Source organism: Stomoxys calcitrans, chromosome 1, assembly GCF_963082655.1.
Source record: "Stomoxys calcitrans chromosome 1, idStoCalc2.1, whole genome shotgun sequence".
Classification (NCBI taxonomy): domain Eukaryota; kingdom Metazoa; phylum Arthropoda; class Insecta; order Diptera; family Muscidae; genus Stomoxys; species Stomoxys calcitrans.
The window spans coordinates 271,196,312-271,216,375 of NC_081552.1; the positions used below are offsets into that span (position 1 = coordinate 271,196,312).

At 38.0% G+C, this 20,064-nt stretch overlaps 1 protein-coding gene across 5 annotated transcripts in view; it reads right to left on the reverse strand.

Annotated features, from left to right (window-relative positions):
- Positions 1-2,215: 2,215 nt before the first annotated feature.
- LOC106095848 (myb-like protein F) overlaps positions 2,216-20,064 on the reverse strand; it is a 210,084-nt gene continuing 192,235 nt past the window's right edge. For all 5 annotated transcript variants that reach the window (XM_013263252.2, XM_059362756.1, XM_059362753.1 and 2 more), the window contains one exon: positions 2,216-10,373. In XM_013263252.2, the coding sequence (XP_013118706.2) occupies positions 9,672-10,373 (702 nt within the window). In that variant the 3' untranslated portion in view covers positions 2,216-9,671. The remainder of the gene's footprint in view (positions 10,374-20,064) is intronic.

A 20,064-nucleotide genomic window follows, 5' to 3' on the forward strand; every position in this document is an offset into this window, starting at 1 on the left:
ATATATGTCGCCTTTATAGGCCTAAAACCCTAATTCGGCGGATCGGTCTATATGGGGGCTATATCAAGATATAATCCGATATAGCCCACCATCGACCTTAACCTGCTTATGTAAAAAAAAGAATCTGTGTATAGTTTCAGCTCAATATCTCAATTTTTAAAGACTGTAGCGTGATTTCAACAGATAGACTGATTTCGATGTATTGCAAACGGAACCACCTTCGCAGGTGGGTATACAAATTACCTGTGGGAGTGGCTGTTTTCGCACGTTTAAATACCTACTTAAGGATGGATATTTTTCTATCGTGTAAATATTACCATACAATGTATGTGGCTTAGAAATTCTTGTTGTGTTGTTCTGTACCTGGCAGCCATTTGTATGTTGCTCTAATGATTTTTGTCTTACTTAAGGCGAGTTTAACATCCACACCCAACAGAGCTGCTCAACATCCGACTGCTCTTTGATCAGTCAAAAAAAAGGAAAAAATGTTTTGTGTGAAAATGTGCTTATAACAGTGGGGAGCACACAATTGCAATTATTCGCAAGCCCAAGGGCCTGCTTGGGATTCTTTTCTTGTATACGTACAAAGTATTGTGCAATAGTGTGAGTATTTTTGCCCACTACTACTCTAAAGCTCAAATACTTACCCTTTCTCTGTAGAAGGACATACACACAAGAGAATAATAATTGGTTCAGTACACGAATAATCGTTTGCGGCTATCGAAGCACTTTTGCAATTAAAGAGTTTTTGGTTTTAAAACAAAAGAAAGGTCTTTTTACCTTAGACGTAGCTGCTAAAAGGTTTACAATAAACAAAATAAGTTACGTTCAATAATGGTACGTTTATGGCTAACGTTTTATATTTAGAAGCGAAACGTTAAACGGTTACAATAAAAGAAAAACTTTGTGTGGAAAGTATTTTGTTTATCGTAAAAAAGTCCCAAACGTTTTATTCTTTTGCCTGCAGTCGAGTTTAAGATAAACATTTATATATATGTATGCAGTGGCACAGATATGTTTACATACATTTTCATAGAAACTGACAGCACGTAGTTATGATAAGATTTTACCTTAAAAATGTTCCATAATTTTAATACTGGGAACCATGGTTATTCCTTATAGTACGAAAAAATTTTGTCAGAAAAACTTTTTCGTTCAAAAAATTCTTTTTATACTACTGTACATGTATATATTTATATATGTCTACAAAATCGAGTGGATGTTTCAATGTATGTAATTGTTTCGCGTATTAAAAATGCAAAATTGTTTTTGGCTAATGCTCTTGCCTTTAACACGATGGGAAATAAATTACTGAACATTTAGAAAAGATAAGAAGACTACACAATCTTTATCTGAGTTACTTGTTTCCACTAGAGCCCATGACATAATTACCAGGTAGTATACCGTAAACAGCTGAGTACAATTTTTTCTCACAAAGTTCACTATCTGTCAACGAGTTAAGAACCATAACCCACACAAACAACGAAAAATGGCGCGAACTAGTAACATACACAAAATTAGAGTTGCACTAATCACTGATTTTGACATATAGTGCACTCAATATTTTGTTGTTGGGCAACTACCACTACCTTTGAATGAATATATCTTGCTAGAACCCAAATCTATTTGACTTGAGATAATCTCCAAAACCCGTTTCCACTACGATTTATGCGGTTTTTATTTGTCAACAGTGATGTTTTTGACAGCGTTTTTATTGTGTTCGGCATATATATTGCGGTCAGCAATTAAGTTTGTGAAACGATTTATTATATTAATACATTTTATGTTAAGAAAAATTACTGCCCCAAATTCCCAATAATAACCGGTATTTAATGCAAACGCAGTGTTACAATTGAATTTGGAAGGAGATTTGCAGCAAATTTTGCTCAAATAAGTAGATTTGCTCACATTGAAAATGTATCGGAAACCTCGTTGCAAAACACGAGATTTCCGTGGAAACATGGTCTAAAACTCTGAAATAGTTTAATTTAACGGACATGCATTTCGAAATGACTTTTCGATAGTTTATGAATGATTTTTTGGTGGAAATGCGATCAAAGCTTTGTAATTCCTCGTTTTGACATTAAAATTGTGGATTTTTCTTGGATTTCAAGTTCCTATTGAGTAGAAAGTATTGAAGAAAGCAAGTCCTTCTGCCCCCTTGCGTTTTTAACAATAACACAACACAACCCTATTGAAGACGACACTTTTTTTTTTTGTTTTTGTTTATTATAGATGTATTTACGGTTCACTTTATTTTGCAACTAGGTGAATTTGTGAATAAAGGACATTTTGAAGATTATCAGATATGTAATTTTCATCAAACTTGAGAACACTTATATTACAAGGATAACTGCTAAATACGTATTTATATATGTATGTATGTATGTACAACAAAGTAGGGGTATTGTGTGATTGAGTGCTTAAGTTGTAGACATTTCTTTAGAGGAAAGAAATCAAAATTCAAATAAATACTTAAAAACAACGCTAATATTAAATTCATGCATTTCGTCATCGAAATGACAAAGGGCGCAACAATTGATGGATCGGCAATGACATGACAAGAGAATGACGTTAAAATTTGTTTTCAATGTCTTTCAACGTTCAGGACAAGGTATTTGCAACTCAGTTTCAGGCATCAATGCACTGAAGACGTTTTATGCTAGGTTGCAATCCAAAAGAAATTCAATTCAAATCAAGATATGCAGCTTGCTCTATGTCAGTGCCGGACTGATTTTGAATTGTATCATACAATTTCTGGCCTTGTTCGTACGCCGTTTTGCATTTCAGTCGACGATATGTATGCATATGTAAGTTCTAATCATATGTATTTCTTCCATCTTAAATTAACCATCGTTTCTCATTTGGGACTACATTTATTTTTTACAACTCTTATTTACAAATAACTGCTCGTATGCCAGGGATATCTTGAAACGTTTGAAAATCAAATGGCTATAAACATCTGCTTATATTTCAGTTATGCAAAGCATTGGGTGATATGACCTAAGGTAGGGTATTTGTTTTGTTCCTCTTATTTTAAGGTGAGTTTTTGTATAGCGTAATTGTGAAATGTGTTTAATTAGCCGAATTTCAAGTCTTTTTTCTTACATTAACTGTGAAGCAATGTAGCCTTGTGTTCAATTGGCAGATTTTGTCAATCATATATGTGTGTCATTCCATGCGGTATTTGTTGTTGCCATTGGGTTAAAAGTTTCTTGTGGCTTCAACAGCCTTAAAAGTCGAAAAGCATAAAGGATATATATGGGAGTTTTATCTTAGGCTGATTCGATTAAAATTTTTTCCATGTAGTGCGGTGTCAAATAGGATGGAACCAAAATTGTGGCTACTATATCTCACACGTGCTAGGACGTCAAAAAAAGCATTTCGTGCCGAATGTGGTAAAGATCGGACCAAATTTGTGCCTTCTACAGCCTTAAAAGATGAAAGATATATATGGGAGCTATATATGAATCTGATCCGATTCTGATGAAATTTTGCACACATATTGGGACGTCACAAAAAACACTTCGTACCAAATTTGATAAAGATCGGACCAAAATTCTGCCTTCTACAGCCTTAATAGGTCAAAGCAGATAAAAGTTATATATGGGAGCTATATCTAAATCTAAACCGATTTAGATGAAATTTTGCGCACATATTGGAAGGCTAAAAAAAAACACTTTGTGCCAAATTTTGTCAGGATCGTAGCAAAATTGAGGCTTCTACAGCTTTATCTAAATCTGTAGGTAGTTAGGCCACCGTAGCGCAGAGGTTAGCAAGTCCGCCTATGACGCTGAATGCATGGGTTTGAATCCTGGCGAGACCATTAGAAAATAATTTTCGGCAGTGGTTTTCCCCTCCTAATGCTGGCAACATTTGTGAGATACTATGCCATGTAAAACTTCTATCCAAAGATGTTTCGCACTGCGGCACGCCGTTCGGACTCGGCTATAAAAAGGAGGCCCCTTGTCATTGAGTTTTAAACTTGAATCGAACTGCACTCATTGATGTGTGAGAAGGTTGCACCTGTTGCAAAACGGAATGTTCGTAGGCAAAATTTGCATATCTAAATCTGGACCGATTTTTGTCAAAGTCAATAGCGTTCGTCCTTGGACCAAAAAAGAAACAACAAATGCGACCTATGCCTTGATTACAAGAATACATGGACATACAGACAGACATAGCAAATCGAATCAGGAAGTGATTCTAAGCTGATCCGTATACTTATCGATGGGTCTAGCTCTTTTCCTTCTTAGCGTTGCAAACAAATGTATGAATCTATAATACCCTGTACCACAGTGGTGGTACGTTTGTTTTCGATTTTTCAGTGTTAAAAAACATGGTCGATTATGGTTTGTATGCAGCTTTATCAGGTTATGAACTGATTTAACCCATACTTAGCACAGTTGTTGGAAGTGATAACAAAACTCTTCATGCTTTAAACTTTAAATTATTTTTATTTCATACCCTCCACCATAGGATGGAGGTATACTTATTTCGTCATTCCGTTTGTAACACCTTGAAATATTCGTCTACGACCCTATAAAGTATATATATTCTAAATCGTCATCGATCTAGTCTTGTCTGTCCGTCTGTCGAAAGCACGCTTACTTTCGAGGGAGTAAAGCTAGGCGCTTAAAATTTTGCACAAATATTTCTTATTAGTGTAGGTTGGTTGTAAATAAATGGGCCATATCGGTCCATAACCTGATATTGTTGCCATATAAACCGATCTTGGATCTTGAATTCTTGAGCCTCTAGAGGGCGCAATTCTTATCCGATTTGACTGAAATTTTGCATTAAGTGTTTTGATATAATAACCTGATAAAGCTGCCATATTAACCGATTTTGGATCTTAATTCTTGAGTCACTAGAGGGCGCAATTCTTTTCCGATTTAGCTGAAATTTTTGCAGCTATGGTCTCCAACATCAAAACCAAGTACAATCCGATTTGGTCCATAACCTGCTTAAGCTCTAATAGCATAGCAATTCTTATTCATTATCCTTTGTTTGACTATAAAGAAATACCGAGCAAAGAAATTGACAAGTGCGATCCTGGCCGAACGTAGCACGCCATTCTCTTAGTTCAAAAACCATTACTGTAAACACCAAAGATTCCTGGATAAGAACATCATCAAAGAAGGACCTTTAGTGCCGCCGAATTGGCCTTACAATATTTAAGTTTGTTCTGCAGAAAACGGGACTCAGGATTCAGATTTAACACTATTGTTGCGTTAGCCTCGTCGTCAGAGTCCGCCAGGAGTTCATCCTCACAAGATTCGTGTGATCTTCTCATGATGGTTTCCTTACTCATCAAGGGGCAGTTGAGAAAGCTGTGGAACTACTCTTCCTCAAGACACTGGAGACATGCGTTGTGGACGATTTCTGCTAAGATACTTCTCTAGCTGCTGCTGTCGAAGTACCTTTTTCGTCCATCCCTGTAGGCGCAAACATTGAGCCCAATCCAAGAGGACCGTTTCGACGACTTCCCCCTCTTCCGATCGTGCCTGGGCAACTTCCAGTCTCCTGCAAACCTTCAGACTTTTGAGATGTGGTCAATAGTTGTTCAGACAAGTGCCCAGCAACAACTGCTGAGTCGTCTCTTAAATTTCCAAACCCCACCGTCTCTATACACCTTTACTATATTGAGTCCGTAGGATAGAACTCCTTCAGAATTGTTGAGGTCTGCGAGACAGCCGGAGTTTAGTACGAATACTGCATGTCTCCGATCGCCGTCAGCCTCATCTACCGATCTTCCAGTCGGTGGTTGAAAGATTGGGATAACAGTCCTTTAGTCTCCCATGATAGATTCAGGATCAGTGTTGCCGTTTTTGGTAGGTTCCTACCAAAATTGATAGGTTTTTATTCTTTTGGTAGGTTGCCCTCAATTTTTGGTAGGATTTTCTAACAAAGAAATACCATGATAATTACCGAAAAAATTGCCACGCACAACTCAAAATTATTTCACTTCTTGTCGATTCTGCACAGAAAAAAACTACTCTAAGAGAAAAACAACTACCGAATTTGTCTGTGAAACTTTAAATTCTCAACGAACTTAGGCATTGAATTGAGGACTACTAGTTGAAGTAGGTTTGTAGAGGCTTGACAGACAAAATAATTGTAGTTTTTCTCATGCCATTAATCAACAAAACTTTTTAAAAGTGGTTTTTACTTTTTTTAAAATCGAGCAAAGCAGTAAACGAACTAAGCAAGCAGCGCGACACAAAAAAAAAATAAAACACCATAGCTGTGCAACAAAGCACATGTGGTGGCGGTTAAAATGTTTTTTTTAATTACTTTTTTTTTGTACTTTGGGTCGTTGAGATTCAAAATAAATTGTTGCAGGAAAATTAACAAATTTCGTTGTCGTTTTTTCGACAAAAGTTGTTGTTTTTTTATTTTTTTTTTATCTATGTGTGTATTCATTAAGAGTGACAATTTCGTTGTCGTTTTTTCGACAAAAGTTGTTGGTTTTTTATTTTTTTTTATCTATGTGTGTATTCATTAAGAGTGCAGAATAAAAACATGGATTTTGATACATGGTGTCTCACTGCTTTAAATTTTAGAAAAAGGGCGTAAGTTCTGATATTGAAAGTAACTAGAGTAAGTGTTAAGGAATCTCTCCCAAATTTAGGGTTAGAAATGCGGCTTTTGTGCGTCCAAAATTCACCTGTTTAATGCCTTCAATCGGAAAGTAGGGCCATATGGCAGCTGCATTCAAAAATGGTAAGTTCAGGTACATAATCAAATATTGAAATATATATGCAACTTACGGCAACGGCGAAAATTGCTAGTAGAAGCGTATTTCTTGGAAAACCCCTAAAATAGGGAGATCGGTTTATACAAACTCAGCACAATTGTTCATTGAAATTGGGACAAAAGTATATACGACTTTTATGAACTCAAGATTTCTTATCGGGAGATCGGTAAAATGGTGCTATACCAAGCTATAGGTCATCTTTGAACTTTAGGCAATAGAGTGATTTCATCAAACGACGATCTAGTATTTATACTTTGTATATTTGAAATTCTTCTGTGGTGTGTATAGAAACATATACCGCATTTTTGGCTTGTAGAACGTTTGGTAGGTTTTGGTCGGGTTTTGCAGGATTATTCTTAAATTGTGCTAGGAAGTAATTTTCTTGAGTGGCAACACTGTTCAGAATCTGAGGGAATCTTAGTATCCATGCGTGCGCCATTGGTCGAGAAGGAATATCTTCCTTCTTGACTAAATCCAGTGCTGCACCTGGCCAGATCTTACCAATCTTTTTTAGGGCGCAACTCAAGACTCAAACCAGGTGTCTACGTCGAAAGCCCCTGTAGACCAGTCATCTGTTGGCTAGTGGAGCTTGGCGCAGCCGCTCCACGAGTCGAGGTCTCTGTAGCAGACATCATGCTACGGTCTGATCACCACCATCGCAGCTTTTGGGTCTTTGGAGCCCATTCTAAGCCTACTCTGTGGCACTAAATCTGCCGCTCCACTAGAAACAGACGCAGACCGCTTAGAGGATACCACTATTGTATTGTCCTTGGGTGACTTCAATTTTTTTTCGAAAATAACAAACTTTTGCTGACTTTTAAATGTTGTTTGCTATGCAATTCTTTGAATAGAAAGGCATTAGACAAAATCGTCTAGAGCCGCACAATATCCTGCAATGGAATCTCAAATCAAAAATAACTACCTGTTACGAGTTACAGAATATTCTTGCGGAGTAAAATAAAAAAATGTCCGCTCCCTTCAACGGTTCAGTCAAGATGAATCGGGTAATAAATGTGGGCCTTAGACCCTCAATCGGCGCATCAGGCTATACGGCAGCTTTATGGCAAGAGGCAAGATATGGACCATATTCGGGTCGGATATCGGCTCAGTTCACTGTTCCAAATTTCAGCAAATTCGGACAATTAATGCGGCTTTATGGGCTTAAGACCTTAAATTGGCAGATCGCTCTATATGACAGCTTTATTCATGATGATGGGAGGAAAAATAAACAGGATTTTTCAAAAGGAATTTTTGTCAATGCTCATGAGCAAAATACCGGATATTTTCCATAACATTCGAGCAATGAGTAAAACTTTACCCAAAACTTACTCACGGTTGAACACAGAAATGTCCTTATTAACATATATAGTAGGAGCATTTTTGATGGCAAATTAAAAGAAAAGAATTGAGGTTTTTATTTTTTGAAATAATCAGTCACTGGAAATACCTTTAAATTGACTAATTCTGTCTATCAGTCAGGAGGCTCTACGGAAACCAGTAGTGGAATTCTCCAAACTGTTTTTACGAAAATCGTTTAGTAAAGAAGCAAAAACAGAAAAGAAAACGAATTTGGTATTCGGTAGGAAATCGACATCACTTAAACCAGCTGTTTTCGTTAACGAATAGAAATTTTTCAACTGAATGACGGACAATAATTTGGTGTTTACTTTAACGACGAGAACAAAAATCATTATTTGCAGAGGCTTTAGAGTATTTTTCTCTGGGTTTTCTTAAAACATTTCGGATACGTATGCACAATCAATTTATAATGGTGGTAATGTGCTTTTCGTAATTTACAAAAAAAAAATGTCCGCAAAAGTTTAATACGAATAAATTGGTATTGACAACGCTCTTCCTCAATAATTGTGAACATTTTATTTAAATATTTGGTGTTTTTCATTAAAAATGAAAAGTTATTATTCGATCACTCTTAGTGCTTTTCGTTCTTTTTTGGTAGAGTTGCCAAGCAAAAAATGATAACGATTTCTGTCAACGAGGAATGACTGAATAGCATAATCGTTAGCGCAAACGATTTTTTGTCGAACAATTAATCTAAAACATGTTCGTTATAATGGTTGGTACTTGTTCGCTTTTCCCGAAATTTTTTCGTAATTACATTTTTCAAATAACTGGATTGCATTCAGTAAGACTTTCCCCCATAACACATCAAAGAATTTAAAAAAAGAATTATGTTATCATTGAGATTTTTGTAGTGTTTCAAAAGAGTAATCGCGTAAAACATGTGTTTTCAGCTGTGAAAAACGAACGTAGTTCCAGCCTTTAGTCACAGAATTTCAGTACGATTCGTAAATTTGATTTTCTTTTTGCAAGTTATCATGAAAAGAGGCTACACTTTAAGACCTTGATTCTGTTACTTTTATCAGTTTATTTCAAATTTCCCTTGGCGTTTGGAGTTTTACCATGGGCGTTTCTCTGATATCCCTGGCGCATATGCTTGTCGTGTGAAGATAGCATTGCGTTTGTGTTGGTGGCTCCATTCGAATTTTGTGTTGGTGCTAATTTCCATTTTCGAGATTTTGTGATATGTATCCAGGTGTAAGTGGGTGGATGTGTAAATGCGTTTTTGTGTGTGCGTGTGTTTGTGAATTTTGAGGCATTAATTGTGCGTTTGCGCAAACAATGTGGTGCCCACTTTGCCGCCAATTTGCGCATGTGACCAGGATTAATTTTATGACAGTTTCTTAACTACAATCTGTCCGTATCCTTAGATGCTTCAATGTTGTCGTTGCCTGTGTACATTGTGATGGTAGTGTTGATGGTGTTGGATTTGAGGTTGATGTGGTTCCTGGTGCGATTGTGTTGGGGAGGTTGGATTCTCATTCTGCTGCCAACTTTTTAGAGTGCGGTTTGGTTGCATGGCTTTTTTTAATGGTCCATCGGGGCGTTGATGCTATGTCCCCAAAAGTTGATCCATCAAAGACTGTTGCCTCTTTTGTTGCTGCTGTTGCCGCAACCATTGTTCGTAGAAATATTTCTCCTGCTCCCGTTGTCGTTCATTGCGGTATGTCTCCTCGTCACGACTCTTGGCAGTCTGAACCAGTGGGTCGTTATATTTTTTGCTGTCCATGCTGCCACTATCCATCTGTTTGTTGCTGTTATTGATATTTGTTTGTTTATTGGTTGTGAATGGCGGAGGTGGATATGGGATAATATCGGGTTGACTTTCATCCGAGTTTGCGGACATCGATGGTGGTGAGGATAATGATGAGGTTGGCCAGTTTTCCCTTTCCTCGTCCATAAAGCGAGCATCGCTGATAACATCGCTTGTGTCTTCATCCACATCAGCATTCAATTGCTCTGGCATTTTATCGGCAAAATGCGTCTGCCACTCCTTCTGCCTTGGCTGCTGTTCGACTTTATAATTGTTTCGCTTCATTTTGCTATAGTAGTTGTTGTAATCACCGTTGTTATAATTGTTGTCATTGTTGGTTTTAACATTGTTGTTGTTTATATAATTTACATTGTTGCTGTAGTTATCGTCATTAACATCGTTACCATCATCGATAACGCCTTCGACATCCTCATGACTGATGTTGATGGCGCTGCGGTGGTGGTCGCGTCGTTGAGGTTTCACAATCCTTTGGCAGCTTTCCTGCAATGGAAAATGAAAAGATGTTGCACTAAATGAGACTTTGCTTAAACGGCCGCTTCGCTTATACATATATGTGTGTAAGTACAACAAAGTTTATGAACATTTTAAATATTTATCAACAACCCAAAACATGTTTTTGCAATTTAAATGTCAACAATTCTAGAAGAACCTGAAGGAATGCATTACTTTGTATCCTACCAGCTGCAAATTGCCAATTCTAGGGGAATTTAGCAAACTTTTTGGATTAAAGCCTTTAAATGAGCTAAATTGTTACAAAGCATTCCCCTTTTGCTTTATGAGCAAGGAATTTGAAAAATGTCCATGTTGGCCTCTTTAATAGAAAATTGCTTGGATCGTTGGCAAATATATTCCATTCAAAGAGCTATTGTCTTTATGTAGTGAATGAGTTGATGTAAGTATAAGATTGGATTATCATTCGGTTAAGCATATGGAATGGTTATGCCTGTATGCATTCTCATATGTATTTTCAAATGTAGCAACTCAAAATTTTGTACGCATCGTGTGATACGTATGAAATATTGATATGAAAATCGGGTTTGCAATAAAAGCTGTGGTGCATAAAATGAAAATGAGATTGTATACGTGATTTACTCTCCATAAATTTTTAAAATTCTCCCGATGAATGAAAGTTTGCTTATCCGAAAGCAGAATTAAAGTTTTTTAAAAGTATACATAATATAAAAAATATTTAATTCGTCCTGTCATATTTAGCGTTTAACCAGATAAAAACATTGATTTTAAATTGAAAACACAAAAACGATGCGTGTAACCATGGAGCTGTTCATTCGTTGCTGCCTCAACAACGACTGAAACCAAGAGAGTGAGATTACATCGTCCCATAACCGCCAAAAAGATGTAAGTGCCAAAATCAAAACTTTACAGGGGAAGGTTTTTATTTAATACACCATAGCATATTTTAGATTGAAATATGGTTGTTTATATGTAACACTTCTTTGACTGATGCATATAGAGGTAAAAAAACATTTTGTGCAAAACGGTATTTTTGGCACTTACATCTTTTACGCTGTCACATAAAAGACCTTGTTTTATGCAATTTAGAGGTCACTGCAATTAATACCATTGTTTGAAAGTGAGCTGAAAGTCTCAATTGAAATCCGATGCAATTTGAAACAGAGAGTCATATTAGACACCTACACATTTATGCCAAGTTTCATCCATATCCGACCATATTTGGATATAGCTGCCATATAGACCAATTTCCCAATATATGGTCTTGGGCCCATAATGGGCGCATTTGTTATCTGATTTCGCTGAAATTTAGAACAGAGATTTTTGTTGGGGTACTGAACATAATTTCTAAATATGGTCCGGATCGGATATTTTTTTAAATAGCTGCCGTTTAGACCTATCTGCGAATAAAACTAGAAAGAATGGGCTCAAATTGTACTTAATATATCAACGAAATATGAATCTGTGTTTTGTTTTTGTAATCTCTAAACCCTTGACCGATATAGTCTAGATCGGAACGTAATATGACGGAGACGTATAAATATATGAAGATTAATCTAAATCTTGCTTTTCTATTTCTAGCCTGGCCGATCTTAACATGTTTTTACTTACTTATAATCGGAGATTTGGAGCGGACTGAAGTGGGCGAAACTGGGCCGCTCCGCTCCCTTCGTCCCAAATATTCAAATCCGCAATATTCTTCCAAAGTCGTTTAATTTAAATCCTATATTTTCCAATCGACCCATAATTCCGCCTTGGGGAGTTTCTTTGGGTGTCCCCAAATTCGGATATGATCTTCGTTCTTTACTTCCAAACGCCTTTTATTTGATGACCAATATGGGTTTATTGGTGACCACAGTACTTCCAAAGACTTTAAATTTAAGTTCAGTATTGCCCGGTCGGCCAATATATCCCTTTGGCGGTTTGCTCGAGGGTGGGGTGCCCCTCAGATACTTAGCCCTACTTTGAAACAACCAATTCGTACTCTACTTTCATATATAGTATAAAACGTTTCATTATGATAGCTAAAATTTTTTTTTGCAATCATTGCTTAGTTTGTTTGAGGTACTTGTGTCTAGCGAAAATAATGTAAGTGCCTTTCGCTGTCACCGAATTTATCTTCCAAAATTAAAATGGCACTTACATTAAAATCGTTTTTTTTTTGCGAATTCATAACGCTCGGATAATCGACATAAAATTTTACCAGAGGGTGGAAACAGGCGTCACCTATCGGTTCCTATTAAAAACTGAAAATCCAAAAATTTGGCACTTACATCTTTTTGGCGGTAAGGACGACATGTGAATTGAGCATCAGCGCTGACGTAACGGGAATTTTAATATTGTGCGACACTGGATTAAGGCGTGCTCTTATTTCGTCGAACATACCTCGAACAAAAAGTACAATACATATGGAAATACATGCCGAATAGGGCGTGCTCTACTCGTGTTTGATGTAAATGCATAAGGAAAGATATGTGGATACAGAAAGTGGGGCACAATGTTGCACACCATAGTAGGGCACAATGTTGCACACCATGATTGTGTAAAATTTCAGCCAATTCGAGTAAGAATTGCGCCCTATAGGGCCTCAAGATGTAAAATAGTGAGATCGGTTTATATGGGAGCTGTATCAGGCCATAGACCGATTCGGACCATAGTTGACACGTATGTTGAAGGTGATAGTGAAGCCGTTGTACAAAATTTCAGCCAAATCGGATAATAATTACGCCCTAGGGAGGCTCCAGAAGTCAAGATCCCAGATCTGTTTAAGTGGCAGCTGTATCAGGTTATGAATCGATTTGAACCATATTTATCACAGTTGTTAGAAGTTATAACAAAACACGTCATGCGGAATTTCAGCCAGATCGGATAAGAATTGCGCCCTCTAACGGCTCAAGCAGTCAAGATTCAAGATCGGTTTATATGGCAGCTATATCTGGTTATGTACCGATTTCAACCATGCTCAGTCCAGTTGTTTGAAACCATATTAAAACACCCAATGCAAAATTTCAGCCAAATCGGATAAGAATTGTGCCCTTTAGTGGCTCAAGAAGTCAAGATCCAAGGTCTGTTTATGTTGCAGCTATATCAAAACATTGACCGACCTACACTAATAAGAAGTATTTGTGCAAAATTTTAAGCGGCTAGCTTTACTCCTTCGAAAGTTAGTGTGCTTTCCACAGACAGACGGACGGACGGACATGGCTAGATCGACTTAAAATGACATGCCAATAAAGAATATATGTACTTTATGGGGTCTCAGAGGTATATTTCGAGGAGTTACAAACAGAATGACGAAATAAGTATACCCCCATCCCATGGTATGTAATATAATTTTAATAATAAATGAAGTCATCAATAACAATTTTGTGGATCGTTTCCTCTTTTTTGATACCGAAGATAAATTTGCAGAAATTTTGGAAGTTTTTCTTTAACGAATATATGAGGGATTCTGTCATCTTCATATTCATTGATGACACCCTCGTTCAAAATTTCGCTTAAAATGTCATGCATGTTTTTCGCTACAACTATATGAAAATGTCACCAGCGGTTTATATGGGCTGTCAACTATATGTCTTCAACGATTTAACAAGGTCATGCACCATCCTTTTAAGGCGCCTTGACGAAGCGGCATGCTGGGAAATTACATTATTTCCAACATAACCATAGAAACTTGCGCACACGTGTGTTTACGTGTACAGGTAAAATGAGAGAAAGCTTGTGCTCGTGTGTGAGAGAAGGAGAACACAAACAAAGAGAATAAGAATACGTGTGACTAGCCATCAACGCTACCGGAAGGGGCTGGACATCGCTGATGTAAACACATCTGTTTTCAGCTGGTCGCCTAAGACCACATTTTTAAATCCACATTGAGACGTCAACGAGTTTTTATTTATTAGAGCCTCAGAAAATTTTCGTAAAAGTGCTCACAAAGTTCGAGAACAGAGACCAGCGTGGATCTTCTCAAGTTATCATATCCAAAATGTCATTGAGAATCTGGCATACCGTGCTAAACTGGGTCTGCTAAAGCGATTATAGACGATATTGTAAGCAGCTTGTTTTAGTCACCTGTCATACCCAAAGCAACTATTGTTGAATTAAGCAAGGAATCTTTTTTGTTGCGGAGATTTGCAGTCGATCGAGTCCACACAGCACTAAAGCGAGAGATTGCCTGTCAGAAACTCCGACGTACATATATGAGGCCTCTAGGCTAAAGAAAATTCTGTTCTCGATACCTATTACAGTGGCGTATATTCAGAAGTCAGAGAATGTATGGACAATGTCTAGTGAGGAAACATTCCGAAAACAGGAAAATCTTACCACACGAAGGCGAAAAATTTTTGCCCTGTTGAAGGTGCTTTCAGGCGTTGAAGTTTCTACCGAAAGAAAGTCTATTAATAACTTTTTTACTAAAAGATGCATTACGGCAGGCTTGGGATCTGTGGATCTAAAAAGATGGGTCAGCAGAAGAACACCTCAAGGAGGTGTCTCCTCTACTTTGGAATTCAGCGATACAAGAGTTACAAGTTGCCTACAGCGGAATTTGTCTCCTTGGGAGGAGGGAATTTTCAATTTAAAGAAAGCGCAAAATGCCTGAGTGTTTTGCTGGACAGGAATTTGAATTTCAAATTAAACATTTTGGAAAGGGCAAGAAAGGCAACCCCTGCGCTATACACCTGCAAGAGAGCCATTGGCAAAAGTTGGGGGTTTAGATCGCGCGTCATGCATTGAGTATATACTGCAGTTGTCAGACCAATAACGCTATATGGTGTTGTGGTCTGGTGGACGGCGCTTCAAACGTCCACCTACTGTTCGATACTCAACTGTACCCAAAGGATGGCTTCTTGGTGCATCACAGCCGCACTGAGGACGACACCATCTGCTTCACTGAATGCTACATCTAATGCTTTTTGACATTGTGGCTAGACAAATTGGTGTGACTACTGCCAAGAGGTTAAGGGAGTTTTCTCTTCCGTCATGTGGCGGCTACGAACACTGTGTTATCCTTGAACAAAATCCGATGTTTTAGGCAGTGTGGATTACCTGAGCACAACCTGAGTCGCTTTTTAATAAAAAGTACTGTACCACTATTCCTGATAGAATCGATTGGAACTACGATATCCATGGTAATAGAAGTTACATAGAAAAGGTTACGCGACCACTGCAGCGTGTATCAAGCGAAGATCCTTGCATTTAAGAAAGTGATGGAATGGTTAAGATATAATGTCATAACAAAGATTGGCAAAAATATCTTCTCAGGCAGCCACTTAATCCCCGGAGAACGTATTTCCGAAAACAAAAACCGCCCTCGACTGCCGCAGATCTCTTAACGAGATGGCTGAACAGTTCAAAATTTACCTGTTCTGGATGCCGGGCCACAGAGATATCCCAGGGAATTGTAAAGCCGATAAGCTTGCGAGACTAGGAACTACCTAACACATTCCAGTGAAACTGGAATCTCTAGCGACATGTAAGGTAAGTTTGCAGGACCAGGCCCGAATGATAACGAATGATAGATGGTCACAAAGAGGGGAATGTGAGCATTCCAAAACTATGTGGCCTAAACTAGACTTGAAGATGTCTACCGCTTTGCTGTCACTGACTAGAACAGACGTCTTAGTCATAGTGTCCGTCATGACATCCCGGTGCGAATATCAGAAAAATTATCAGCGTTGGTTATCCCCTTACCATGGTGCTGGCAGTCGCTATGCTGCGCACACAGTTACATTTTAATATGGTCCAGATCGGACATATTAAGATTTAGCTGCCATATAGATCGATCAGCCGATTTAGAGCTTAACCGTGTAAACTGCGCATTTATTATCCGATTTGGGTGAAATTTGAAAAAGTAAGTTTGATTAAGACACCCGATGTCCGACCAGAATCTGGTCCAAATCGAACCATTTTAAGCTCATAAAAGCAGCATTTATTACCTAATTTCGCTGCAATTTGGACTAGAGAACTGGATAAGAAAAACACTCAATTGACACTTATGTTTTGTTTCGCATGTCGCCATAAAATTATTTACACATCGCAGTGATTAGCATGTCCGCCTATGATGCCGGAAGCCTGGGTTCAAATCCTAGTGAGAACATGAGAACAAATTTTTCAGCGGTGTTTTCCCGTCCTAATGCTGGCGACATTTGTGAGCTACTTTGCCATGTAAAACTTCTGCCCAAAGAGATGCCGCACTGCGGCACGCCTATATAGAGGAGGCTCCTTGGCTCATTGATCTTAAACTTGGATCGGACAGAACTCATTGATATGTGAGAAGTTTGCCCCTGTTCCTTAATGAAACGTTCATGGTCTTCAATAAGGCTGTCATATAGACTGACTTCTACAATAGATTAGGGGTCTTAAAAAGCCCGTAATAGCCGTATTTTATATTTAAATTCTATTAAATTCGGAGCTGTGAAATGATTTGGAACACTGGAAAATTAGAACTGCCATGTAGGCCGATCTCCCGATTTAAGGTCATGGGCCAGTAAAGGCGTGTTTATTACCTATGTAGGTCGATTTGCCGATTTAAGATCTTGGGTCATTTAAAAAGGCGTTTTTTTACCCAATATCCACGGAATCAACGAATTGCTCAGTTGCTTTAGACATATGTAGTAGAGAACTTTAGCAGACGCAATTGACTTGTTTCTTTAAGTGTACGCATGTCAAATAGGGTATTTGGTAATACATTTATGCCCGCTTCTATCGATAGATCTTAGCAGTTTTGAGTACTTCAAATGTCATTTGAAATAAAATGCTTAACACTCACAGTTAACAGTTGATTGAAATGTGAAAATTGCTTATCAGGATTGCAAATTATTTGTTTCCAAAATAATTTCAAAATGCGGTAACAATTATAGTCCAGAATAGAGATAAAGAATAATATCCTTACGTACGCTTTGATAGTTAGTTTTCTTACGCGCATTGCGCCCTTTTTATAATCTCTGACATCAAGTTTCGAGGGGTCTGCCACCACTTGAACTTTCCAACGGGCTTTTGGTCGTCCCGGTTTGCGTGTACCACCGTGGTTCATACTATGGCTATATTCTCCATTAACGCAAACTGGTCCATATATTTTACGAAGAATCTTTCTCTCAAATACTCCAAACACTGCCTCATCTGATTTCACAAGTATCCATGCCTCAGAACCATATAACAGCAGTGTCAGTGTCTTGTATGGTGGAATCTTCGTCTGGCGAGAGGTGGCCTTGTTTCTAAGCTGCTTACTAAATCCAAGTTGCATCTATTTGCCAGTATTATTCTTCGCTTTATCTTAAAACTTGTGTCATTCTTTTCGGTTATGGTGGTGCCGATGTAGATAAAGTTGCTGACTATCTCAAAGTTGTGGTTCCCAACTTTCTCCATTTTCTTTATCTGCTCGGTTGCACAAGCCGTTTTGGAAGTGAAACCATTCATTCCGTCTTATCTTCATTTACTGCCAGAGCCATTTTCACTAACTCTCTTTCGATTCTTTCAAAGCCTGAAGTTACTACTTCCGGTGACCGACCTATGATGTCGATGTCGTCGGCATAGGCGAGTAGCATGTGTTCTCTTGTGATTAGTGCGCCATTTCTATTCACATCTGTATCTCGTATAATCTTCTTCAGCAGGATATTAAAGAGATCACACGATAGGCTGTCTCCTTGTCTGAAACCTCGTTTGGCATTCAATGGTTCGGAGAGATTCTTTCCTATTCTTACTGAGGAACGCGTATCAGCAAGTGTCATCCTGCAGAAGTCTTATTAATTTTGCAGGGATACCAAACTCAGACTGACTTACAAAACTTTTGAACGTATAGGGCTATTGAAAGCGGCTTTGTCAACAAAGAGATGGTAGGTGTTGATTTGTCCTTCTCGGGTCTTTCGAGGATTTGGCACAGTGTAAATATGTGGTCTACGGATATTAGTCCCATTGATAGGGTCCAATTATCTCATTGACTTTTTTAAGTTTTAATCTTTCACACAGTACGATCGAGAGCATCTTTTATGCGATGGGGAGGAGGAGACTTATTCCTCTGTAGTTGGCACATTCCGTCTTGCTTCCTTTCTTGTGAACGGGACATTGCGCAGACAAGCTGATGCATACGACTTATCAGCGTGTCGCCCCCGGTCTTAAATAGGTCAGCGGGTAACCCGTCGGCTCCAGTTGCCTCGTTGTTCTTCAGTCGGGTCACTGCCACTTGGACCTCATTCTGACTATACATTTTACACCATCATCAGGGATTGGTTCTGCGGTAACCACTTTGCTGCCAACGTCGGACACTAGCAGTTGGGTAAAATGTTCTTTCCATATCCTCAGCATGCTATTTGTGTCAGTTACCAGATTTACTTCTTTGTCTCTGCAGGAGAATGTGCCTGCATCAAAGCCATCGTTTTGATGTTTATTTCTTTTTTCTGGACTTCATTCAGACTCCTGCACATCTCAATAAGCTCACACTCACGTCTTTCTATTTCCTTTTTCTTTCTGCGGAATAGACGTTTCTCCCCTCTCCTTTTCTCCCGATACCTCTCTTTCAGGTGGCGCGTTGCTACTGATTGCAGGGTTGCTCCATATGCCATATTCATGGCTTCAGTAGTATCTCGACGCTCTTGGTCGTACCATGGGTTTCTTGGGGGGAGTTTTCCAGTACCCAAGTACGGATTTCGTGGCATTTTTCATGGAGTGGCCAATGGATTGCCACCGCGCCGTTACATCATCGGGACAAGGAGTGCTTTCGTCAAGCTTTCCAAAAATAAAATTTTAGCGTTTTTTTTCCAAAACACTAAATTTCAATGATTTTTTTTTTAAACAAAATTTTAATGAAGTTTTTCTATAGAATATTTTAATTAAATCCTTTAAATGACACATTTTTATTTGAGTAAGGGAAGTAAGATTTGATTTGCTTTCTATTGCGTCGTCTTAAAGAGCCCTGTTCAAATTCACATGTGTGGTTTACAACTTACTCCAGTTGGAATAGTTGTAAAACACCATGATCCATTTCACATTTTCCGCTGAAATTTTTTCATGGTCGAATTTGAAATGGCGATGCGGGCAACCAGTCAAATGCTTCTACCAACAACACACTTTTGCTGACTTTTAAATATTTTTTCTATCCTATTCTTTGGAATAGAAAGCATTAAACAATGGTCTAAAGCCGGACAATATCCTGCAATGGAATCTCAATAAGAATTTAAGACAAAAAGAAGAAAGCGCAAACAAAAATTTTTGAAGACAGAATTTTGTTGATATTTTTCTTAAATTTTTCTAATGACAAAATTTCAATAAGATTTTTTCTAAAGACAAATTTAAATGACTAATGTTAAAGACAAAATTAAAAATAAATAACTCTCGAGGCCGCAACTTTTGTTTTGGTTTGATTTGGCTGAAATTTTGCACAATGACTTTTCCTATGACCTCCAATGTATGTATTATGCATGGTGCCAATCGCCCTAAAATCTGATACAGCACCCGTATAAACCGATCTCCCTAATATACTTCTAGAGCCTCTAGGGGTACAATTTTTATCCGATTTGGCTGAAATGTTTGCACCTTCAACAGATGTACCGAGTATATTTCTAATCGGCCTAACATCTGATATAACGCCCGTATAAACCGATCTCCCGAATATATTCTTTGAGCCTCTACAAGGCGAAATTCTTATCCAAGCATATACAAAATTCATAGGGATTTCTTCTTATGACCTCCCATTTAAAGTTTCTGCCTT